We start from the raw sequence: 25,920 nt of genomic DNA on the forward strand, positions 1-25,920 counted from the left end.
TCTGTTGTCAGTGCATGTCGCCGTGACATCCACCGATATACACCATCCCGGGACACATATCCGGTGCCATTGTGCTCTCACACCATCGACCAAAGGAGTAGATATTGCGTACTGGTGATGTGTCCTGATGAATGTGAAAAACCTCCTACAAGGAAGCTAGGGTTAGCTGTTTTTTTTTTCAAGGAAAGGGGGGGGGTGGTTGAGAACAACGATGACGATGGGAAACGACATAGTGAAAGTGAGGCTTATACTAACCTGACTGCAGGCCCACTTGTAAGGAGATGCCAAGGGCAGTGAGTGTCCAAAAAATGACGGCCGTCACTGTGAAACGTCACTGACCGGACAAAATCATGATGGAAAGGCAAAAACATAAGAGCCCTTCAGTTTTTAGGGGCAAAACCGAGGAAGCTTGGAAACTAGGGGCTCAAACGTAAATTATCCCTTACACCAACTCACCAAGTTCCATCCTGTCCGTTGTTTCCCATCCTGCGGCTGTATCTTCTTCGGTGCAGCAGCAGCAGTACTCTCTCTGACCCGGCGCACCACACGGCACGTCACCAAGGGGGCTCTAATAAAGTGTCTCAGTGCCCTAGAGGTGCCGCCGTGCCGTAGCGTCGCCGCCGACGCCATCGCCGTTCCCGTTCCACCTCATCTCGCCCCTGCCGCGTCGACCCCGTGCGCGATTTCCGTCGTTGGTCTCCGAGGTAGGAGCATTTTGCCATCCGGTGAATAGTTAAACCCCAGCGACCTCCAGAATTTCTGGGTGCGTCGGTGCGGTGCAGACCATCTAGATCCGCCCCCGAAAGACCCATATCTTCTTTCCTGTCCTAGATGCTCCAATCGCGGCTGCCAATTTGATTCGGTTGTTCTAATGTCAGCTTGTTTCCCCCCCAAATTTTGTCCTTCAACTGAAAAGCAGGAATGCCGTAAAGGATTTGCCGTGGAATCTATGTCTGAAGGGCAGGAATGCCGTAAGGATCCACTGTGGATTGGTTCACCACTATGGAGAATGACCATGGAGATGGGGATGATCTGGGATCAGGGTGGTTTGAAGTGAAAAAGGTAAGCGGGTCCTTTACCTGACTAGCTCTGCTCCATTTTAATTCCATAGAATGATTGAAATTGTACACAATATCTTCTCAATATCACCATGTTAGTTTGATTCTTCTGTAAGATGCTTCAAGGCTATGGGCTTTTCCAAAATTACCTTGTGTTGTGGACTGTCAAGATGGCACCACAATAGACCTTTTTTTTCTCCCATTGTTGTGTGTGTTTATCTCCTGTTGTGTGGTGCTGTGCTGCTGTTAACTCGCTATAATTTCTTTTAACAGAAACATCGATCCAGCTCGAAATTCACATTGCAGAGGTCTTCAGGAAGTTCCACCCATAAAACTCCAAACTCTTCATCACGGTCTCAGGCCAACTACAGTAGTGGCAGTTCAAGGTGGTATGACAGGCTGCAGTACCCACATCAGAGCACAAATGATAACCTTGCCGTTGATGAATTGGATAGTAGAGAAACAACTAAAGTTCAGCATGAGGAATGTGTTGATGTAGGTGCTAGTAACCTGAAGAATGGATTTAATGTTTCAGCTTCAGAGCATGTAGTAAAAAAATGTGAAGAACTGCAGTTGGCTGAAGAAACAATTGATCCTCCCAAAACTGGCATGATTGATCGCACAGATCATTCAGTGCCTCATGAATCTCCCAACTGTTCAAGTGATCTTGCAAAATCTGTAGAAGATTCTGATCATGTCAAAGACCCTCCAAAGACAGAGCTAGTAGGTGTTTTGCCCAACTCTTCTGTCAAGTTTGGAAATTTTGATGATGTCACAGGTCTAGCATTATCCTCAGATGCCTTCAGAGATAATAATTCTTCTACAGAGTACATGGATGATGAAGATACTACACAATTCAGAAATGAATTAAAAGATGAAAGTGAACTTGAAGATGAGATGAATTCTATAAGAAATGCTGATACATCTCCTATCACAATTCATGCAGTGGAGACACCCACTGAATGTAATAGAAATCCATTGGATATATGTGAAATACAAGATAGTCCTGTAGTTGTTAGTGGTTCAACTACCTTAGCTGACTCTGTCTCCCTGTCCTCAAATAATGATCTTGAAGTTCCAGTTACATCTTCCTCGGTTGCGCCCATAGAAAGCCAAACATTACTTCCTAACCACACAACGGTTTCTGTAGATCTTGGAGGTGAAACTGCTGAGAGCAAAGAAAGATTCAGGCAGAGGCTTTGGTGTTTTCTTTTTGAGAATCTGAATAGGGCTGTGGATGAACTGTACCTCCTCTGTGAATTAGAATGTGACATGGAGCAAATTAATGAATCCATACTTGTTCTTGATGAAGCTATATCTGATTTTCAAGAACTAAAGTCCAGGGCAGAACATTTTGATAACACCAAGAAGTCTCCTAGCTTACCAAAGGAAGGGGTACCAATGGCTGTCAAAGCCGATCATCGAAGACCTCATGCATTGTCTTGGGAGGTCTGTGTTCACACCAGTCCATCAAGATTACCTTCATGCGGTTCATTTTCATATTACACCTGTTCATTTTGTCTGCGGAACTTTGAAATATGTGTATATGGTTGTTTCTTAGCATTCTTATCTCTTTATGATAGTTGTTGAGCACTCTGATGAACTGTGTACTACTCCTAGAACACACGTCTACTACGTTGAATGCTAAAAGTTCTTGTTGGTTATGTTAATCGTGGTATATGTTTATCCTTAAAAAAGAGTGGTATATGATGTCTTGGTGAATGTAGATTTCTCGTATATATTTCTGTTGGAATAATATGAACAGTTGTGAAGGCTGAAGCGACATTTTCTGATATATCACGTATGCAGGTCAGACGAATGACAAGTTCACCACACAGGCAAGAGATATTGTCTTCATCTCTAGAGGCCTTCCAGAGAATTCAGTTCGAACTGGCACGCAAGCAGGCTGGTATAACAGCAGAGAGCTTTGCACCTAGCTCTTCTGGGGAAGTTTCAGGTATTTCAGCAAAGCTGACTACAGCATCAGCAACAGTTGGGAATATCAGTTTGAAAGTGGAGAGTCAGGTGAAACTTTCTGATGATAGTGAGAAAGAAGTTACTGAAGAGAGACAAAGTAAGGAGGCATTGAAGTCAGGTAGATCATTCCCACAAAGTAATCCTTCATTTTCTGCAAGGAGTAGAAGAGGGGCACTAGAACCAATATCTGAGATAGCTAAACACACTTCTAAGGATAGGGTAATGGCAGAGAACAAAAAGTCAACAGATATTGTGAAAAGGAGTACGACCCATCTTGAAAAGGAGAAGCAAAATACAGCACAGTGGAAATCGATGGATGCCTGGAAGGAAAAAAGAAACTGGGAAGATATACTGAAATCTCCTGTTCGGAGTTCCCGTGCCTCTCATTCTCCTGGTGTTGGCAGAAAAGTAACAGAACGTGGACGTGTTCTACATGACAAGTTAATGTCTCCCGAAAAGAAGAAAAGAAGTGCTTTTGATACGAAAAGAGAAGCAGAAGAAAAGCATGCACGAGCTTTGCGGATCAGGAGTCAACTGGAAAGTGAGAGAGTTCAGAGACTACAACGTACCACTGAAAAGTTAAGTCGTGTAAATGAATTGCAGGCTGTGCGCAGCTCAAAACTGCGAGAAGTAATGAATGCACGTCATCAACGTGGTGAATCTCGTCATGAAGCATATCTAGCCCAGGTTGCGAAAAGAGCTGGTGATGAGAGCACTAAGGTCAGTGAGGTTCGCTTTATTACATCACTGAACGATGAAACTAAGAAATTCTTGCTGAGGCAGAAACTTCATGATTCTGAAATGCGGAGAGCTGAAAAGCTACAGGTGATCAAAACAAAGCAGAAGGAGGACACTGCAAGGGAAGAGGCTGTGTTGGAACGAAGAAAGTTCCTTGAAGCTGAGAAAATGCAGCGCCTTGCTGAAATACAGCGTAAGAAAGAAGAAGCTATAGTCAGAAGAGAAGAGGAGCGCAAAGCATCTAGTGCTGCACGAGAAGCGAAGAGCGCAGAGCAACAACGAAGAAAAGAGATAAGAGCTAAAGCGCAACAAGAGGAAGCTGAACTTTTAGCACAAAAACTAGCTGAAAAGCTCCGTGAAAGTGAGCAGCGCCGGAAGTTTTACCTTGAACAAATACGTGAGAGAGCTTCAATGGATTTTAGGGATCAGTCTTCACCTTTTCAGCGTCGCTTCCCAAGTAAAGATAGCCTAAACCGTTCTACGTCAGCTAATAGTGGCGAAGATTCACAGATAGTAGGCAATGCCAGCACTGCAGACTCTATGGTTAAAACATCCAATGCCACACAAATGAAACGAAAGATTAAGAAGATTCGTCAGAGATTAATGGCTCTCAAGCATGAATTTGTTGAACCAGCCATAGGTGAAAACACAGGAATTGCACACAGGGCTGCTCTAGGAGCTGCCAAAGGTAAGTTAAGTAGATGGCTTCAGGACTTGCAAAGACACCGTCAAGCTAGAAAAGAAGGTGCTGCGAGCATTGGTTTGATTGTTGGTGACATGACGAAGGTACTTCTTATTGATTACATTACATATTGTGCCATACTATGATAGCAAAGATGGTTACTGATAGCACTTTCTGTCTATTTTTTAACAGTTCTTAGAAGGAAAGGATCTCGAACTGCATGCTACTAGACAAGTTGGTTTGCTTGATTTCATTGCGTCTGCTTTACTTGCCTCACACACTTCAAGACCAGTAGCTTGTGAAGTCACTGTTTACCTTTTGCGCCTGCTTAGAGTGTTACTCTCACTTCCAGCTAATCGGACTTATTTTCTAGTACAAAATCTTTTACCTCCGATTATTCCCATGCTATCTGCATCACTAGAGAATTACATTAAGGTGGCAGCATCAAACTCTGGAAGTTTGAATCTTCCGTTAAGTAAAACTACAGAGAACATGGAGACAGTTGGTGAAGTTTTAGATGGTTTTATATGGACTGTAACCGTCATTGTTGGTCACTTATATGTTGACGACGAACAACTCAAAATGCAGGAGGGTCTGATAGAACTGATTGTAGCTTATCAAACAATTCACCGTCTGCGAGATCTTTTTGCCCTTTATGATAGGCCCCAGGTGGAAGGGTCCCCACTCCCATCATCCATACTATTTGGTCTCAATCTTCTGACTGTCTTGACATCCAAACCAGGGAACTTTTCTGCCATTGATTGGGAGTCCTGCAAATGCAGAACTCCAGCTGGTAATCTAGCTCACGAATGTGAGTATCTTAGTTCACTAGACATACGAGTTGGCAACCAGCTGATGGCACCGGACGAGTCTGGAGATGCCAAATTACCATCTAACACTTGTGATATTTCGAAATGTGATGACTGTGGGTTTAGTGAAGTGGTTGAAGAAAACAAGCCCACCGAACAACATGAAGGTTCCGCTCTAGGAGATAGAAGATCACTGGATGAAACTAGAAAAGGCTTGTTAGACCTCTCTGCTGGCCAGAATAACTCAGGGTCTGTGTTAGAAATACAATCGTCAAATCTGGGAGATACAATAGATCAACATTTTGAAGTTTCCACTCAGAGAAATGAAAATAGTACCGTGGACGGTCACCTTGAAGGAAGAAAGATGAATAACATATGTACAGAAATGAATGACAGTCCTGGAAAAGGCAATGAAATAAACCTGAAACAACCTGCAGTGCTTGTACTTTCTGCCATGGCTGAGACAGGCCTGGTTAGTCTGCCTTCACTGTTGACAGCTGTGTTGCTGCAGGCAAACAACAGGTCGTCATCCGACCAGGTTTGTGTTTCTGCTTGTTATAAGGTGCAATGCTTTATTGAGAAAAGTTGTTTTATCTCCAAACTCAATTGCGCTGTAGACCTTGAGAGTCGCTTTACAAGATTGCACTGGGATGTTTGTAGAACTCATGCATTTTGATATATAGCACTAAATTTCTCAGCTTCAAAGTAGTACTCATTTTTGTTTCATGAACAAGAAGGGTTTTGCCCATAAATTTTCTTTCACTGGCATACTATTGTTCTTATTAAAGAGTTTAGTAACATATAACGAGAAAAATTGACCTTTTGACATCATATAGATATAATTTTGTAGGTAGCTAGCAGGCAATTTAGATATTATTGCATTGATTTGTTGTAGTTTTCTTCTTGCTAGAAAATGATAGCTAAAATTTTCAGGCTTCAGCGATTCTTCCATCAAATTTTGAAGAAGTAGCCACTGGTGTATTGAAAGTTTTGAACAATGTGGCATGTTTGGATATCACTCTTCTGCAATGTATGCTGGTAAGCAGCTGTATCCAAGGCTGGGTATTATTGTTATTGGCTTCTTGTTTGTTGGTTTTCATGCATCGTTTGACGCTGAATAGATGAATTTCTGAACTGCAAAATATAGCCTAGGAAGACACACAAAAAATAATCTTAAACTATTTATAGTGCCAGCAGAGAACTAGTCATTCTTAAAGATCTCATGCAAAATTTGCTGTCGGCAAACTGGCAACATTTTAATATGGGAGCCCTGAAGATCTTAATGATCTGTTTTTCCACCTATGGTAGTTTGTATGCTTACTGGTTATGAACTCTTTTCAGGCTAGATCAGATCTGAAGATGGAATTCTTTCATTTGATCAGTTTTCTGCTGAATCATTGCATGAATAAATGGGGAGTACCAAATGATCAGGTAAACTGTAGGCTATTGTATTTACAAGCAAACTTTCCATGTATTCTCAGTAGTTTGTGTGATATATCTATGGTTCTTTTTCTCGGATGTCCGTCCCTGGAGGGCCATATCTGTGTCGCTTTTGAAGTAGTGCTTTGTGTTGAAGTAGATTGTTTCACTCAAGTATTGTAGTAGTTACTTTCAGGTTTCAAGTTTTTCCAATTTGTAAATCATTTCTTCGTTGGCCGATGGTAGCAAGTAATACATCTGGAGTTCATTATTATTTGTCTTCTACTGATTAGGCTGTGATCGGTGTATCACTAGAATAATAAAGTGGAGACCGCTATTCCCAATGGTTTGAAAAATAAAGTGGATTCTGATATTTGTGCACTCTTTTAACTGTTGTTGGGATGCTGTCATTTCTAACAACAAAGCCTTTAGTCCCAAACAAGCTGGGGTAGGCTAGAGCTGAAACCCATAAGATCTTGAAACCAACTCATGGTCTAGCTACCTTCCACACACCCCTCTCCATGGATAGTTCTTGGTGATATTCCAGTCCTTTAGATCTCTCTTAACGGACTCCTCCCGTGCCAAGTTGGGTCTACCCCGACCTCTCTTGACATTTTCAGCACGCTTTAACCATCCGCTATGCACTGGAGCTTCTGGAGGCCTGTGTTGTATATGCCCAAACCACCTCAGGCGATGTTGGACAAGCTTCTCTTCGGTCGGTGCTATCCCGACTCTTATCATGTATATCATCATTTCGCACCTGATCCTTTCTTGTGTGGCCACACATCCATCTCAACATGTGCATATCCCCTACACCCAACTGTTGAACATGTCGCCTTTTAGTCGGCCAACACTCAGCGCCATACAACATTGCGGGTCGGATCGCCGTCCTTAGAACCCGCCTTTTAACTTTTGTGGCACTCTCTTGCCACAGAGAACGACAGAAGCTTGGCACCACTTCATCCATTTGGCTTTGATTCTATGGCTCATATCTTCATTGAGATCACCGTCCTTCTGTAGCATTGACCCCAAATATTGAAAGGTGTCTGTCTAAGGTACCACCAGTCCATCAAGGCTAACCTCCTCGTGCCTAGTAGTACTGAAACCGCACCTCATGTACTTAGTTTTAGTTCTACTAGGAAATGTGCCCGTGCGTTGCAACGGGATAAACAAATCTTTTCACGTCCTAGTGGTGACACATCCGTATTGCCACGTCTCCTCTTCACCATCGTCGTCAATGATAGTCACATTATTCACTTATTCACGATAAAAGTGGTCAATCCTAAGGCAATGAGCTTGCTTACTCTAGAATGCCACTTCGTGAGCTCCTCTCTACAATGACTTGTAATTCTACATACTTATGATGATGGTGGACGCCATCCTTATCTCATCTTTACTTGATTCATGCACCATTCCTACATTTGTATGCAATTGCTTTTTTCTGACGGTGTGGAATATATGATAGAGATAATTATTGTTGGATAATTTTGAATCAAATAACGAAGGTCCTATGCAATGAAGCTCGATGACAATGGCTAGGAATTCATTTGAATTTCACAAATGATTTCCTCCACCTTCTCCGTCCTATCTAAATCATAAGATATCCCCATCTGACAGCACCCTCACTACTAAAAAACACATCGTGCAAGACTAAAAATTAGGTTATGGCGACGTGGTAGAGAATAAAAAAACTTTTGAAACTTAAGCTGAGAAAAACTTCTAAAAGGCCATTTAAAATACTAAAACCATAAGGCGATATCACAGCCTATAGAGGCATGCTCCATACAGTGCAAGCCTTGGCGTCAATGTGTCCAAGCTTAGCTTCCTTCTAGCTTTAGAGGCCGCCTCCAACAAATAAACTTGTTGTTTGGTTCCATTTATCAGCAAAAGAGCACGCACGTTCTAATTGGTATAAAATAAATTTGATAATTTGTATCATATTCGAGTATTTATCTATTGCACTACTAAGTCCAAATCCATCCAAATTGAAATAATTACATATATTGGCTCCAAGTAATGGGGTGAGATATATTTACTCTTGATAGACCTCAAGTTTTACAGAGATGATTACTCCTGTGAGTAATTATTCTGTGAATATATTTCAAAGAAAATGATCATGCACATAATTAGATGTGGCACTACCGAGATACAGGAAGCAACTTGAAGTTTTTATCTCAAATTAGTCACCAAAAAGAATGCTCAAAAGTGCATGCTAGCCATACGTTTTAATGTCCATAATTTACGTGCATGAATGATGAATAATGAATAATGATCCCACAATATGTTGCATGGCACAATCATTGGAATTTTTAATTCCGGACAATGATTCCACAATATGGTGCATGGCACAATCTCTGGAATTTTTAATTCCGACCCACAAATCCTGTCCTTCCAAATCGGGGCTGCTTCATCTGTTTTACGGTGCATGGCATATGCCCCACACAAATCTCAGGAGTCTATTCTCATCTCTCCCTCTCCCTCTAATTAAGTTAGATCTTCTTTAATCTCCCTCATCCTGCGTGCATGCATAGCACACCGATTTATTTCCTCCTTAATCTCTCAAGTTATCCTGTGTGCATGCGTGCAGGCACGTTGTAACTCCTTAATCCACTCTGTCTCTCTCTCATTAATTTCATTTATTCCACATTTTTTCTTTAGAGACGGATCCAGTCCTTCCTGATTTTCTAGGCGGCTTATTGACATTAACTGGCAAGTGTATATAAATCAATCAGATTTTGTGTAAGAGGGCGAGGTGGGACAATATAAGACGGAAACGAACATGAAATCTTTAGTACATAACTTGGAGCTTGGTTAGTTGGTCGTGTCTGTAGGATTGAATCGGAGGGCTAGAGTTTGACTACGCGTACTGCATGTATAGTTGTTTTCTTTGCCTGGGCCACCTCGTGAGTGGGCTGAGGCCCATGTGATCGACAGGTCTAGAAAATCGACAGCGTACGAAAATTTGCTAGCGACGGACGAACGAAATTTTACACAACGGACGAAAATTTTGGGAGGAAGAAGCGATAGCTGCTTTATTATTAGGTAAAGACTAAGCCTAAAACCTTTCGATTCTAGAGTTTGTCTCCATAGCTCTTAACTTTCTAGTAACCCCCGTTCGACTATTATCGACTAGCACCACATCATCCGCAAAGAGCATATACACCATGGGATATCTCCTTGTATATCCCTTGTGACCCCATCCATCACCAAAGCAAAAAGATAAGGGCTCAAAGCTGACCCTTGGTGCCGTCCTATTTCAATCGGAAAGTCGTCATGTTGCCATCACTTGTACAAACACTTGCCACAACATTATCGTACATGTCTATGATGAGGGTAATGTACTTTGTTGGGACTTTCTTTTTCTCCAAGGCCCACCATATGTCATTCCATGGTATCTTATCGTAGGCCTTCTCCAAGTCAATGGACACTATATGCAAGTCCATCTTTGGCTCCCTGTCTCTCTCCATAAGTTGCTGTACCAAGAAAATGGCTTTCATGGTCGACCTCCCAGGCATGGAACCAAACTGACTTTTGGTCCCGCTTGTCGTTCTTCTTAAGCGGTGCTCAATGACTCTCCCATAGCTTCGTTGTATGGCTCATCAGCTTAATTCCACGGTAATTAATACAACTTTGAACATCCCCCTTGTTCTTGAAGGTTGATAATATACTCCGCCTCCATTCTTTTGGTATCTTGTTTGCCCGAAAAATGAGGTTGAAAAGCGTAGTTAGCCATACTAACACTATGTCTCCGAGGCCTCTCCACACCACAATCAGGATACAATCAGGACCCATTGCCTTACCTCCTTTCATCCTTTTTAAAGCCTCCTTGACCTCAGACTCCTGGATTCGTTGCACAGAACGCTTTATGGTATCATCAAAGGAGTCGTCCAGCTCAATGGTAGAGCTCTCATTCTCTCCATAATAGTTTGTCGAAGTACTCCCGCCATCTATGCTTGTTCTCCCCGTCCTTCACCAGGAGCCGATATGCTCTGTCCTTGATGCATTTGACTTGGTTGACATCCCTCGTCTTACTCTCTTGGATCTTGGCCATCTTATAGATGTCCTTTCGCCTTCCTTGGTATCTACTCCCTCCGTCCGAAAATACTTGTCATCAAAATGGATGTATCTAGAACTAAAATACATCTAGATACATCCCCTTTTATTCATTTTGATGACAAGTATTTCTGGACGGAAGGAGTAAGTGTTGGTAGAGGTCCTCATACGCCCGACCCCTTGCTTCGCTCATTGCTTGCTTTGTGGCCTTCTTTGCCACCTTGCACTTCTCAATGCTGTCTGCACTCATGTCCAGGTGTACGCGTCTGAAACTGTCTTCTACTTAATAGCCTTCTGGACATCATCGTTCCACCATCAGGTATCTTTAGCTCCGCTTCTACTTCCCCTCGTCACACCAAACTCCTCTGAAGCCACCCTACGAATGCAAGCTGCCATCTTCATCCACATATTGTTTGCATCACCTCCTTCCTCCCAAGGGCCCTCCTTAATAACCCTCTCCTTGAAAGTCTGAGCTGCCCCCCCCCCCCCCCCCCTGGAGTTTCCACCACTTCGTTCTAGCGACTTTGGTGCGCCTATCCCACTGGACACGAAGCCGAAAGCGGAAGTCAGCCACCACAAGCTTGTGTTGATGGACAACACTCTCTTCGGTTACGACCTTACAATCTAGGCAAGCACACCCGTCTTCTCTTCTCGAGAGAACGAAATCAATCTGGCTAGAGCGTTGACCACTACTAAAACTCACTAGATGGGATTCTCTCTTTTTACAAAGGGTGTTAGCTACGATCATATCGCAGGCTAGAGTGAAGCTCAAGACATCTTCTCCATCTTGATTCCGGATACCATAGCCAAAAACCCCATGCACCCCTTCAAAACCTGTATTAGATGTACCCATGTGGCCATTGAGGTCTCCTTCTATGAAGAGCTTCTCGCCAATAGGTACACTCCTAACCATGTTCTCGAGGCCTTCCCAGAACTCCCTCTTGGTGCTCTCATTGTGGCCTACGGGGTTTATGCCTTGATAATGTTGAGAACTAAGCCCCCAACTACCAGCTTGACCATGATAATCCGGTCCCCTTGCCTCCTCTTGACGTCTACCACTCCATACTTGAGGCTCTTGTTGATCAAGACACCTACTCCATTTCTGTTTGTAGTTATCCCCATGTACCACAACTTGAAGCCAGTATCCTCCACCTCCTTCGCCTTCTGCCCCCTCCATTCGGTTTCTTGGACGCATAGGATATCAACACCTCTCCTCACTGCTGTATCAACTAGCTCCCGTAACTTACCTGTCAGGGACCCTATGTTCCAGTTACCTAAGCTAAGCGGATCCTACTAGGTTCGGCTAGCTTCCTTACTCATCGCACTCGTCGAGCCAAATGCGAAGACTTGCTCATTTTCACTACACCCGGGCGTCGATGTAGCGCGCCACTAAGGATGCGATGACCCAATCCTTGCTCACTTATCACCATATCCAGATCAAGATACGGCATGCCACCAAGGGGGTGACGGCCAGGCCCTTGCCCACTTAACACCACACCTGGGTTCCGGTATGGCGCATCACTAAGAGGGTTATGCCCCAACGATGTTCTTTTGAGTTTCATGTCTACAAGAGTGGCTGAGTTTTGATGTTTGCTCGCCGAGCCTACGACAACCTTCCTCCTTTACCCAGGCTTGGGACCGGCTATTTTGAGACAACATAGGCAAAGTTGATGTTTTCATTTCTAACCATTCTACAAAGACCGATATGGGCACGAGGCAAATTTCTGGCACTGACAGTGATAGTTCTATTCGATGGTCAGCTATGATAATTTATACTTATTATTTTAAAAGGAACATTTATGTGTTACAATCGCTACTTTTTTTTTCTTTTCTTCTGGTTACCCAATGCAAGGGACCAGTGCTAACGTTATACCACAGTGACGCAAGGAAACAATTCTTGGCAAACATTTTTGGATAATAGGTGTGTGCTCCTTTTTTCAGGTCGGTTTACTGCTTCTAGAATCGATACTGCTTCTTGGCTACTTCTCTTTGTTCCATCCCGGGAATCAAGCAGTTCTTCGATGGGGTAAGAGCCCCACAATACTTCATAAGGTAAACAGTTATTTTATGTAGCCATGTTTTTTCGTAATTTCTGGAGAATACTGGGCGATTCTGATGAGTTGAGAAACAGGTGTGCGACCTGCCTTTTGCTTTCTTCAGCGACCCAGAGCTGATGCCCATCTTGACTACTGCTCTCATTGCCGTCTGCTACGGCTGTGATCAGAATAGAAGTGTGGTACTTCAAGAAATAAGCTCAGATATGATCGGTACTTTGCTTAGGTCCTGCAGAGCGTCAGTGCTGGCCACTTCAGATTCCGTCACCGTGGATGGTTCTGGAGCCAATAATTCCGGTGACAGCACTCATATCTTGCCGGACATCAGAAACTCACTATCTGACATGTCGATACGGTCAAGCCGCAAAGGTGCGCGGCCAGTGTTAGGAAAAGGCGTTTCAGGGGCCATCAAGTTAAACAGAAACAAGAATCAAAAGGATGGTAGAGTACGAGCTGGTGATGATGGGGGGCCCTTGAAGCAAAGGGCCGGAGAAGCTTCATCTGCTTTTATGTTGCATAGGAAAATCCCGGCTTTCTTCTTTGAGAAAGCAGAAGAGTTCTTCTGCGGCGGTGCATAGCGAAAACGCTGAATGGCACAAGCTGACCAGACTTTTACCAGAGGCTACAGAATTCGGGTTTTTGCACAAGCTGACTAGAAGACCTTTAGAAGAAGCTACCGAATTCCTTTTTTTTGCACAAGCTGACTGGACCTTCACAAGAAGCTGCCTGCCTGCCGAATTCGGGTGTTTGAGGCGATGGTTCGTCTGACTAGTGTACCATGAGGGAGGCAGTAACATATCAGCAGGCTGGTTCCAGGTTACCCTACCTGTTAATTTTTGACTAAATCCCGGGGGCTAAAGATGTGATTGTAGAGAATAAGTTTACGATGCAGCGTTATGCATGCCTCAAATTAGCCAGTTCCTGATTCTCAAAAAGAAATTAGCCAGTTCCTTGTCCAAAGAACTGTATAGAAACAAGCTGTGAATTGTAATGTCAAACTCTGGCACCAACACATGCACACAGGGAAGAAATACATCATATATACTATTTTGGGTGAGCTTCAGTTCAAAGCATGGTACAAACCAGACAAAGCTGTTATCCTTTTTCGAACATTATTTAGAGACGCGTATGCTGACAATCAATAAGTTTCTATTACAAAACAACCAAGGCCTCTGTCTTAGGAGGAACTACAACAAAATGCATTGATTTCCATGTCACTAGCCATCAAGGCTTGTGGTTACCTAATCTTTTGTACTAGCCATCACTATCTTATTCATGCCCGCCCAGCCGCCAACTGGCCCTCCCCGCGAGCCCGCTCTGGCTGCCGCCGACGCATGCATGTGCTGCTACTTAGAGCGCCGTCGTCTTGCCCCGAGCGTGGTCTTGTCACTCACCGTCTCGGCTCTCAGGACAGCGGGCTGCTGCGCTGTCCGTGCGCCCAGGCTCCGGCAGCCATCCCCACTCATCTCCTCCGCTTCATTCTCCCCACGTCAAGTGCCGGCCGGCGACCGGCGGCGGGGCACTTGTGCCGACGACCATATATTATGACAGCTCCCCCATCCCACAAGGCGTGTACGGAAAAGATGCATTTACACCTGCAACCGAGCCAGCGATATGACCGTAGTGCCTTGGGCGCAGGATGCCCAAGTACTGAAGCCTCGAGTGCATCAAATGATAGGCCAGCCCCCTCGTCAACGTATCGCACAAGAAGACGACGTCCTCAAAAGGATGGAACCCGAGGAAGCTAACATAATCAGACTTAGTTTCCCGCTCCACCACCGCTGCGTGATCGTCTTCTTCTTCGTCCGAGGCGCCGCCGTCGTTAACATCTTCCAGGATCCAACGCTCGTCGGTTTCTTCCCGACGGTAGCACACCCCACGCGCCAGTGCCTGCTCGAGGTCGACGCGATGCCTCAGCGCCCACTCGCACCGCCCGCGCGACTCGTCGAGGACCCAAACCCGGAGAAACCTGAACGCGTCTTCCACCATCGCGCAGCGGACCTCGTTCTCCGACTTGCCCAGATGAAGCTCCGGATACGTGGCCGTCTCCATGCCCGCCGGAGGGCGGATCACCCGATACTTACGGTCCGCCATAGATATCCTGCAGCAGAAGTCGTTTTAATTTGGATCTGCGCGTAGAGCGCTCCGCGCAGGTACACGCCGTAGCGCTTCACGTCCAGGTCTAGCCTGTCCTCCTCCAGCATGCCGGCGATGGTTCCCGCGGCGCCTCCTTGCCGGACGAACGCCCTCTCCTCCCACCGCTTCGTGTCCGACGAGTAGACGGGCAGGTCGAACGGCGACGGCGGCCACTCCGATTCCCTGGGCATCCGGCCCAGCCTCTCCTCAAATGGAACGAGAGGGATCGATACCACCTCGTAGTGAGGGGAGACACTGGGATCGAACACCAGAAACTTGTCTCCTCCCAAGACGTAGAAATCCTCCATCCCGGCGCGCGAGGGCAGCGGTGGCAGCGGCGGCAACCGCGCGCACTGCCGCGTTGCAGGGTTGACCACCATGTGGGAGAGTAGTAGGACGAGGCCGTTGCAGTGCTCCCTGACGGCGGTGTTCGAGCTATAACTGAGGTCGCCGGAGACCGCGGTCCTGGTCGACGGACGGAAGAGCTCCGAAACCTGTAGGAAGCAAGGTTTTGGATCCCAAGCGAGCCTTTTTTCTCGAGGGGCACCGAAATTCACGGTTCCCACGGTAACCACGAAATACCGGAAAAAATTCGGACGAAATTCAAAATCAAATTTTGAATTCAAATATTTCAAAGTTGATATAGATAAACTTTTAACTCTATGATATCAGTCTTTCTCCTAGCGTAGTGGCTCAACACACGCACCCACCTGCTTGGTCAGAGATTTTGAGTTCGGCTCCAGAATTTTTCAACTCTGTTAGTTTTTTACTTTCGCATTCTACTATGCCAGTGTGAGCGCTGTTGCTACATGAGAGATGCTGCTTATTTAACAGCAGAGTGATCGTTTGAATTCAAATTTAAAAAAAACTCGAATTTTTTTGCTTGGTATGAGTGTTTTCCGTGGGGTAGCGGTAAACGCGGTAACCGCTCGGGATTGCGAAATTTCGAGCGGTACCCAAAACAATGGTAGGAAGCGGAAGTATATGAAGATCTCGCCGAGCGTGTGCGGAAGGAGGTCTGCCCGCAGCAGGTGCCCGGCGTCGATCATGGCGTGCCACGCCTTGCAGACGCAGCGTGACGCCGTGAGGCTGCGCGGCGGGAGACGGTGGAGGATGTCCGCGAGCACGTCGTCGGGTAGCAGCTTTGTTACTGCTTCCATATGCTTGTCCCTTCCTTGACCTTGATCACACGTCCCTCTTGTTGATCGATCTAGCTAGCACACACACGAGACACAACACGGCGACACGCGAGTATATATATATACCTCCAAAGGCAGCCTAGTACATATAGAGTAGATGAATCGGTGACTGATCCTAGTTTGATTCGGATGGGACGTCGACTCTCGGTTTTTTTAGGAGAGAAAACGTGGACTCTCAGTTAATTCCAACCATAACGTGAAAAAAATGTGCCCTCTATTCCCTCTAATCTCTAATTTGAACAGACACTATCCATTATTTGTGATCATATGTAAAAAAATGATAGAAACATATGCGCATTTGATTGAAGCCGAGTGCACAACGTGGATAGTAAACGAGTCTTTTTTATCCGAAAATGATAAGTACTTGACATCAAGTGTGAGCACATGGCAAATCGAATGTTTTTAATGGTAATTTTAATGACGCGGAGATGGAAAGTTAGATGTACACACGGCAATTTTCCCTAACAGTTTCTGCACATCTCTTTTACATGTGGGCTCCTCCAATTTTCTGATTGCCTCTACCTTCTTAGGATCAATCTCTATGCCATGCTAATGAATTATAAAACCTAAGAACTTACCAGTCGACACACTGAAAGCACATTTGAATGGATTCATTTTCACCCCATACCAACGCATTCTTTCAAAAACTAATCACAAATCGGCTAAATGATGACCAAACCCATACGATTTAACAACTACATCATCAATATATATTTCTAACACGATGCCTAGAAGATCATGAAAAATCAGATTCATAGCACACTGGTATGTAGCGCCGGCATTTTTCAATCCAAAAGTTATGACAGTCCACTCAAATAAACCAACAAAATCAGGGCATCGAAAAGAAGTCTTAAACATATCTTTTCTGGCCATAAATATATGATTATAACCAGCATTACCATCTAAAAAATTGATTACTTTATGTCCAGAAGCATCATTAATCAATATGTCGGCCATAGGCATAGGATATTCATCTTTAGAGGTAGCCCTATTCAAATCCCTAAAATCAATACATACTCTAATCTTATTAGTATTTTTCTTTTCAACATGAACAATATTAGAAATCCATTCCGCATATCTACACGAACCCAGCTTTTAACAACCGATCAATTTCATCTTTGATGCGGTCATATATACTAGGATTGAATCGCCTAAGGGGTTGTTCATGTGGTTTAAAACCAGATTTATAAGGCAATTGTTCAACTAAGTCCCTGTTCAAATCGGGCATCTCAATATAATTCCAAGTAAAGCAATCGATAAATTCCTTAAGTAATGCACATACCTTCCCTCTTAGCCCCCATATTAGCATTAATAAATGTAGGTCTTGGGACACTTCCATCACCAATATCAACTTCCTCAAGTGGGTCAGCTGATGAGAACCCCTGTCCAAGCTTCTCCATGTCATCAAAATCTTCAATAGCTTCATGCATATCATTCCTTCCCGAACGATACTCCTCAGTACGCCTTTGCATCCGCTTAATACTATCCTCTTTATTCATTTTTAGAGAGATAAATCATTAGCCGAGCTACACTAGCCGGTTGTGCATGTACAGAAACAAAACCATCTCTGCCAATACTAATATAATCATAATCTGATAAATCCCTTCCCATCAAGCATCGCATCTCACCGTGTTGCTAGTCAACCGGTTGTTGGAAATATGCCCTAGAGGCAATAATAAAGTGGTTATTACTATATTTCCTTAATCATGATAAAAGTTTATTATTCATGCTATAATTATATTGATCGGAAACTTCAATACATGTGTGCATACATAAACAAATACCAAGTCCCTAGTGAGCCTCTACTATACTAGCTCGTTGATTAAAAGATGGTTAAGGTTTTCTGACCATAGATATGAGTTGTCATTTGATAACGAGATCATATCATTAGGAGAATGATTTGATGGACAAGACCCATTCGTTAGCGGAGCATATGATCGTTCGGTTTATTGCTACTACTTTCTTAATGTCAAATACATGTTCCTTCGACCATGAGATCATGCAACCCCCAGATTCCGGAGGAATGCCTTGTGTGTATCAAACGTCACTTCATGACTGGGTGATCATAAAGGTGCTCTACAGGTATCTCCGAAGATGTCTGTTGAGTTGGCATGGATCGAGATTAGGATTTGTCATTCTATATGATGGAAAGGTATCTCTGGGCCCTCTCGGTAATCAGCATCACAAGAAGCTTGCAAGCAAAGTGACTAAGGAGTTAGGTACAAGATGATGTATTACAGAACGAGTAAAGAGACTTGTCGGTAACGAGATTGAACTAGGTATGGAGATACCGACGATCGAATCTCGGGCAAGTAACATACCGACGGACAAAGGGAACTACATATGTTGCCATAAAGGTTCGACCGATAAAGATTTTCATAGAATATGTAGGAACCAATATGGGTATCCAGGTCTCGCTATTGGTTATTGTATGGAGAAGCGTCTGATACGTCTCCGGCGTATCTATAATTTATGAAGTATTCACGAAGTATTCATGTTGTTATATTATCATTCTTGGATGTTTTACAATCATTTTATAGCAACTTCATATTATTTTTTGGGACTAACCTATTGACATAGTGCCCAGTGTCAGTTGCTGTTTTTTGCTTATTTTTTACATCGCAGAAAATCAATACCAAACAGAGTCCAAACGCAGCGGAACTTTTCGGAGATTTTTTATGGACCAGAAGGAAGAACTTGGGCCAAAGAAGTACCAGAGGAGTGCCTCGAGGAGGGCACAACCCACTTGGGCGCGCACTGGTAGGTTGTGCCCACCTCGGTAGCCTCCCGCACCGCCTCTTCGCACTATAAATTTCCGAATATTACAAAACCCCCGGCGGTAACCCTAGATCAGAAGTTTCACCGCCGCAAGCCTCTGTAGCCATGAGAAACCAATCTAGACCCTGTTCCGGCACTCCGCCGGAGGAGGAAATTATCACCGGTGGCCATCTTCATCATCTCGGCGGCCACCATGATGAGGAGGGAGTAGTCCACCCTCGGGGTTGAGGGTTTGTACCAGTAGCTATGTGTTTAATATCTCCCTCTCTCGTGTTCTTGAGATGTCACGATCTTGATGTATCGTGGGCTTTGTTAATCTAGTCGGATCATATGATGTTTACCCCTATCTATCTTGTTGAGAATTGAGTTTTCCATTTGAGATTTCATTTTACCGGATTGAATATTTTTATGGATTTGGGAGCTGATGTATGTCTTGCTATCAATACCCGTGGTGACAATGGGGTATCATATTGATTCACTTGATATGTGTTTTGGCACTCAACTCGCGGGTTTCCGAGGTGACATTGGGGTAATCTATGGATAGGGGTTGATGCATGTTCTCGTCTTTGTTTCTCTGATAGAAATCTTGGGGCACTCATTGGGGTAAGCACACCCGTCTTCTCTTCTCGAGAGAACGAAGTCAATCTGGCTAGAGTGTTGACCACTACTAAAACTCACTAGATGGGATTCTCTTTCTTTAAAGAGGGTGTTAGCTACAATCATATCGTAGGCTAGAGCGAAGCTTAAGGCATCTTCTCTATCTTGATTCCTGATGCCATAGCCAAAAACCCCATGCACCCCTTCAAAACCTATATTAGATGTACCCATGTGGCCATCGAGGTCTCCTTCTATGAAGAGCTTCTCGCCAATAGGTATATTACTAACCATGTTCTCGAGGCCTTCCCGGAACTCCCTCTTGGCGCTCTCATTGTGGCCTACAGGGCTTATGCCCTGATAATATTGAGAACTAGGCCCCAATTACCAGCTTGACCATGATAATCCGGTCCCCTTGCCTCTTGATGTCTACCACTCCATACTTGAGGCTCTTGTTGATCAAGATGCCTACTCCATTTCTGTTTGTAGTTGTACGCGTGTAACACAGCTGAAGCCAGTATCCTCCACCTCCGCCTTCTGTTCCCTCCATTTGGTTTCTTGGATGCATAGGATATCAATACCTCTCCTCACCGCTGTATCAACTAGCTCCCGAAACTTACCTATTAGGGACCCTATGTTCTAGTTACCTAAGCTAAGCAGATCCTACTAGGCTCGGCTAGCTTCCTTACCCTTTGCACTCGTCGAGCCAAATGCGAAGACCTTGCTCATTTTCACCACACCCAGGCATCGATGTAGCGCGCCACTAAGGATGCGATGGCCCAATCCTTGCTCACTTATCACCATATCCAGATCAAGATACGGCACGCCACCAAGGGGGTGACGCCCCGGCCCTTGCACACTTAACACCACACCTTGGTTCCGGTATGGCGCATGAAAAAGAGGGTTACGTTCCAACGATGTTCTCCTGAGTTTCATCTCTATAAGAGTGGCTGAGTTTTGACGTTGGCTCGCCAAGCCTATGACAACCCTCCTCCTTTACCCGGGCTGGGGACCGGCTATGTTGAGACCACATAGGCGAAGTTGATGTTGTCATTTCTAACCATTCAACAAAGACCGATATGGGCATGAGGCGAATTTCTGGCACTGACAGTGATAGTTCTATTCGATGGTCGGCTATGATAATTTATACATATTAATATAAAAGGAACATTTATGTGTTACGATCGCTCCTTCTTCTTTCTTCTGGTTACCCAGTTGAAGGGACATTTATGTGCTAACATTATACCACAGTGACGCAAGGAAACAATTCTATCGCCAGCATTTTTGGATAATAGGTGTGTGCTCCTTTTTTCAGTTCGGTTTACTGCTTCTAGAATCGACACTGCTTTTTGGCTACTTCTCTTTGTTCCATCCCGGGAATCAAGCAGTTCTTCGATGGGGTAAGAGCCCCACAATACTTCATAAGGTAAACAATTATTTTATGTAGCCATGTTTTTCTTAATTTCTAGAGAATATTGGGCGATTCTGACGAATTGAGAAACAGGTGTGCGACCTGCCTTTTGCTTTCTTCAGCGACCCAGAGTTGATGCCCATCTTGACTACTGCTCTCATTGCTGTCTGCTACGGCTGTGATCAGAATAGAAGTGCGGTACTTCAAGAAATAAGCTCAGATATGATCGGCACTTTGCTTAGGTCCTGCAGAGTATCGGTACTGGCCACTTCAGATTCCGTCGCCGCGGATGGTTCTGGAGCCAATAATTCCGGTGACAGCATGTAACACCCATGATGCGGCTATATCTCCCACGTGTCGGAGCACGACTTAGAGGCATAACCGCATAGTAGGCATGTCGCAAGAGGGGTAATCTTTATACATCCCATGTACTGAATATGAAAGGGATAAAGAGTTGGCTTACAATCGCCACTTCACACAATACATAAATATAGCATTACATCATCCAGAATACAATCAAGGTCCGACTACGGAACCAAATAAATAAAGACAACCCCAAATGCATAGATCCCTGATCGTCCCGACTGGGCTCCACTACTGATCAACTGGAAACGAAACAACACAACGAACACAATCTTCATCGAGCTCCCACTTGAGCTCAGTTGCGTTATCTGCAATGGTATCATCGGCACCTGCAACTGTTTGGAAATATCTGTGAGTCACGAGGACTCAGCAATCTCACATCCGCGAAATCAAGACTATTTAAACTTATGGGTAGGAAAAGGTAGTGAGGTGGAGCTGCAGCAAGCACTAGCATATATGGTGGCTAACTTACGCAACTGAGAGCGAGAAGAGAAGCAAAGCGCAGGCGACAAGCTATAAGATCAAGAAGTGATCCTGAAACTACTTACGTTCAAGCATAACACAAGAACCGTGTTCACTTCCCGGACTCCGCCGAAAAGAGACCATCACAGCTACACACGCGGTTGATGCATTTTAATTAAGTTAAGTGTCAGGTTTTCTACAACCGGATATTAACAAATTCTCATCTGCCCATAACCGCGGGCACGGCTTCCGAAAGTTCAAACCCTGCAGGGGTGTCCCAACTTAGCTCATCACAAGCTCTCACGGTCAACTAAGGATATTCCTTCTCCCAGGAAGACCCGATCAGACTCGGAATCCCGGTTACAAGACATTTCGACAATGGTAAAACAAGACCAGCAAAGCCTCCCGAATGTGCCGACAAATCCCGATAGGAGCTGCACATATCTCGTTCTCGGGGCACATCGGATGAGCAATCCGTACAACTAAAACCAACCCTCAAGTTTCCCCGAGGTGGCGTTGCAAGGGGCTCTAGTTTGGACCAACACTCAGAGGAGCACTGGCCCAGGGGGTTAAAATAAAGATGACCCTCGGGCTCCGGAAACCCAAGGGAAAAAGGCTAGGTTGTTAGGCAAATGTAAAACCAAGGTTGGGCCTTGCTAGGGGAGTTTTATTCAAGGCGAACTGTCAAGGGGTTCCCATTATAACCCAACCGCGTTAGGAACACAAAATAAAGGAACATAACACCGGTATGACGGAAACTAGGGCGGCAAGAGTGGAACAAAACACCAGGCATAAGACCGAGCCTTCCACCCTTTACCAAGTATATAGGTGCATTAATTAAATAAGAGATATTGTGATATCCCAACATATCCATGTTCCAACATGGAACAAACTTCATCTTCACCTGCAACTAGCAACGCTATAAGAGGGGAGGGGCTGAGCAAAGTGGTAACATAGCCAAACAACGGTTTGCTAGGAAAAGGTGGGTTAGAGGCTTGACATGGCAATATGAGAGGCATGATAAAGCAAGTGGTAGGTATCGCGGCATAGCAATAGAGCGAGCAACTAAGCAAGCAAAGATAGAAGTGATTTTGAGGGTATGATCATCTTGCCTGAGATCACGCAAGGAAGAAGAACGAGTCCATGAGGAAGACAAACAGACGTAGTCGAACGGATCCTCACAAACGCGACGTTATCGGAACTAACCCGAAGAAGCAACACCGGAAAGAAGCAAACAACATAGTAAACAACCATCACATAAGCATGGCATGATGCACAATCAAGTATGATGCATGTCCGGTTTAATGAGGCATGGCATGGCAAAGTGCACAAACAATACTACAAATTAAGTGGAGCACAATATGCAACGAGTTGCATATTAACGGAACACCACATGGCTTATTTAGTTCTCTCTCGTTTAGGTACCCAACAATATTAAAAGTTGTTAAACATGGTAAGATATGAAGCATAATAAAACTAACTAACTAGGCAAGTTTAAATGAGGCCGGAAACAACAAGCAACAAGTCCGGAAAAATTCTCATGAGCATATATTAGATTTGGTACTGTTCTGGCCTAAAGCATATTTTAGAGTTGTTAAACATGCAAAGTAAAGCCACCATGTTAAACTAGGCATTTTTCTACCCCATTTACATATAAAGTTTGTTAAATTTGGAGCTACGGTTAATTAGTTATGAATCAAATCATTTTAGCATGGCAATTGGCAAAATAAAGCAAATAACAAGTTTAAACATTTTTAACATGCATGAAAGTTGCATATTATGAAACTAGGCAAAATTCTAAGCAAGTTACATATATAAAACATTTTAATATGATGCATGGTTGATGAGTTTTTATATGCATGAAGTGCAAGGGTTTTTCTGCAAATCTGTAAATCCCTGGTAATTAGCAAATTCGCAGAACAAAAAAAAACATTCACTGGGCTGAAACTTGCTGGCCCAACAGGAACAGGGGATCTGGAGGGGTCTGCTCACATCGGGCCTAGCAGGCCGAAACTAAAGCTGGGCCAGAGAGGAGGCGCACTGGCCCGACGGGGAAACATCACGGGCCGACCGGATCTGACCGATGCGGTCAACGCGGTTGCTGCAGCGCTCATCGTCTCGTTCCTGAAGCGGGGAATGAGCGATGCAGGGGAGCTGGCGCGGTCAACGCCGAAGAAACAGGAGCCTTGGCGCGGCCGCGACGCAGAGGACGCAGCGGCGGCCTAGCGTTGCTTAGGACTCCGGCGAAAAACGGCGCGACGGGGAGGTCGAAGGCACTGGTGAGCTCGGGGAGGATCCAGGCGCGAAAGGTCTTCGGGTCCCATTTCCTGCCGGATCGAAGCGGAGGCAGCGGCATGGCGGACATGGCGCCAACGCGGGCGAAGGTGAGGAGCTCCGAAGCGACGAAGAGGATGCAGGGTGCCATGAGGACGGGCGCGGGGACCTTGGGACCTGGCGTCCATGGCAGAGGCAGCGGCGCTGGAGGGTCCTGGTGGCCGGATCCGCGACGCGGCGGGGCAGACGGGGTCCTGGAGGCGTTCAGGCATCCATGGCAACCTGTGAGACACAGAGAGAAAGAGAGAGATGTGAGAGGAGGGAGCAGCAGGGAGAGATGGAGGGAAGGAGAGCAGCGGCAGGGCTCATCTGCTCGAGCAAGGTGGTGCGCAAGGGGCTCGGTTGTTGGAGAATCGAAGTGAAGCAGAGGGGGCCGGTGGTTGGTGGGGAGAGATCGAGAGGAATTTTGGATCTAGGACACTCACATTGATTGGATGGGGATGGATCCCGAGGTGGGAGAGGTAGTTGGCCCGATGGGGATAACGAGGAAGGAGGCTGGTCGGGTGGCTCGATCGAGAGGATCAGGCAAGATCCCGAGGAACCAGGAAGAGTGGGTGGCAGCGGCGGGGAGGATTTGATGGATGGATGGGACAAGGCTAGGGTTAAACTATATATATACCCGATGAAATTAGGTTAGGGGCTAACTCGTCCCTTCGATCAGAATCGGGAGGTCAAGGAAAATAGATTAGGAAGTCCAAATAAGAAAACAATGATGTTTTGTAGATGTTTGGGGATGATCCTGATCCAACGGTGACGACTGTCCGGGTCAGGTTCAGGTAAGTTTCGGACACAGGCAGGGGTCGATGCACTGTGCAAAGAGGGGTTTTCGGACCGTGCGATCGCATCGGACAGCTCCGGACGCGAAGAGGGGTAGGCATGGGCCTAGGTGGACTGTGGAGAGCGGGTTGGCCTGAGAGAAGAGGGGAGAGATGCAGCCCGGCACAGTTTCCGGAGACCGAAAACGTCCCACGAAAAGACCGGCTATACTGCCGCTATAGTTATCCGTTGGGGCATCAAACAGACTCCAAATGCGATGAAACTTGATAGGCGGTCTATCTACACTATAATAAGACCACACGCCAACTTTCATCCTATTCTGAGAAAAAAATTCGGCCACTTATAAAATACTATTTCAGAGGTGTCGCGGGCGCGTGCAAGTGTGTCTGGGCTCAGAACGGACAACTGAGAGAACGAGGAGACCGGGACGGATGCAAGTTTTAAAAACATGATGATGTAATGCACATAATGACATGACAAGATGCAACACGCAAATGCATGACATGGCAAAGACAACAAATAACTGGAAGACACCTGGCACATCGGATTCAGAGCGTCACACAACGCTCATATCTTGCCGGACATCAGAAACTCACTATCTGAAATGTCGATACGGTCAAGCCGCAAAGGCTTGCGGCCAGTGTTAGGAAAAGGCGTTTCAGGGGAAGTTAAACAGAAACAAGAATCAAAAGGATGGTAGAGGAGTACGAGCTGGTGATGATGGAGGGCCCTTGAAGCAAAGGGCTGGCGAAGCTTCATCTGCTTTTATGTTGCATAGGAAAATCCCGGCTTTCTTCTTTGACAAAGCAGAAGAGTTCTTCTGTGGCGGTGCATAGCGAAACCGCTGAATAGCAAAGCTGACCAGATCTTTACCACAGGCTACAGAATTCGGGTTTTTGCACAAGCTGACCAAACCTTTAGAAGAAGCTACCGAATTTGGGTTTTTTGCACAAGCTGACTGGACCTTCACAAGAAGCTGCCTGCCGAATTCGGGTTTTTGAGGCGATGGTGCGTCTGACTAGTGTACCGTGAGGGAGGCAGTGACATATCAGCAGGCTGGTTCCAGGTTACCCTAC

At 45.2% G+C, this 25,920-nt stretch overlaps 2 protein-coding genes, 1 long non-coding RNA gene and 1 pseudogene across 6 annotated transcripts; 2 read left to right on the forward strand and 2 right to left on the reverse strand.

Moving 5' to 3' along the window:
- The first annotated feature begins 513 nt into the window (after positions 1-513).
- LOC125530698 (uncharacterized) lies at positions 514-13,847 on the forward strand. Of its 4 annotated transcripts, none has more exons than XM_087543496.1 (9): positions 516-704; positions 879-1,062; positions 1,332-2,507; positions 2,868-4,559; positions 4,648-5,802; positions 6,198-6,302; positions 6,606-6,695; positions 12,678-12,788; positions 12,868-13,847. In XM_087543496.1, exons 2-9 carry the CDS (start codon positions 1,003-1,005, stop codon positions 13,366-13,368), a joined length of 4,890 nt encoding a protein of 1,629 aa, XP_087399622.1. In that variant the 5' UTR covers positions 516-704; positions 879-1,002; the 3' UTR covers positions 13,369-13,847. The 4 variants fall into 4 exon arrangements, 3 of the variants coding, with proteins under 3 accessions (XP_087399622.1, XP_087399621.1, XP_087399620.1); XM_087543495.1 differs by having other exon boundaries at positions 917-1,062; XM_087543494.1 differs by having other exon boundaries at positions 920-1,062.
- Positions 13,848-13,953: 106 nt separating this feature from the next.
- On the reverse strand, positions 13,954-16,296 carry LOC125530697 (uncharacterized). Its single transcript, XM_087541048.1, has 4 exons — positions 15,759-16,296; positions 15,637-15,639; positions 14,875-15,461; positions 13,954-14,836 (listed from the first exon to the last, which is right to left on the reverse strand). The coding sequence occupies exons 1-4, from the start codon at positions 16,084-16,086 to the stop codon at positions 14,333-14,335; spliced, it is 1,422 nt and encodes a 473-aa protein (XP_087397174.1). The 5' UTR covers positions 16,087-16,296; the 3' UTR covers positions 13,954-14,332.
- A 213-nt stretch (positions 16,297-16,509) lies between these two features.
- On the forward strand, positions 16,510-25,680 carry LOC147984325 (uncharacterized; annotated as a pseudogene).
- Positions 21,341-24,648, reverse strand: LOC147984326 (uncharacterized). The gene is made up of 3 exons (XR_015615947.1): positions 23,726-24,648; positions 22,846-22,934; positions 21,341-21,606 (listed from the first exon to the last, which is right to left on the reverse strand). It is a non-coding gene; the product is annotated as an uncharacterized LOC147984326 (long non-coding RNA).
- Positions 25,681-25,920: the final 240 nt, after the last annotated feature.

Source organism: Triticum urartu, chromosome 2A, assembly GCF_056163025.1.
Source record: "Triticum urartu cultivar PI428250 chromosome 2A, HENAU_Tu73, whole genome shotgun sequence".
NCBI lineage: Eukaryota > Viridiplantae > Streptophyta > Magnoliopsida > Poales > Poaceae > Triticum > Triticum urartu.

Excerpts from the sequence above, each read along its gene's own strand:
- LOC125530698 (XM_087543496.1), top strand. The coding sequence starts at position 1,003 with ATGGAGAATGACCATGGAGATGGGGATGATCTGGGATCAGGGTGGTTT. Across the intron at positions 5,803-6,197 it reads ACAGGTCGTCATCCGACCAG|GCTTCAGCGATTCTTCCATC; the intron begins GTTTGTGTTTCT and ends TAAAATTTTCAG. Across the intron at positions 12,789-12,867 it reads GCCCCACAATACTTCATAAG|GTGTGCGACCTGCCTTTTGC; the intron begins GTAAACAGTTAT and ends GTTGAGAAACAG.
- LOC125530697 (XM_087541048.1), bottom strand. The coding sequence starts at position 16,086 with ATGGAAGCAGTAACAAAGCTGCTACCCGACGACGTGCTCGCGGACATC. Across the intron at positions 14,837-14,874 it reads CAGGATATCTATGGCGGACC|ACGGCCACGTATCCGGAGCT; the intron begins GTAAGTATCGGG and ends GCGGGCATGGAG.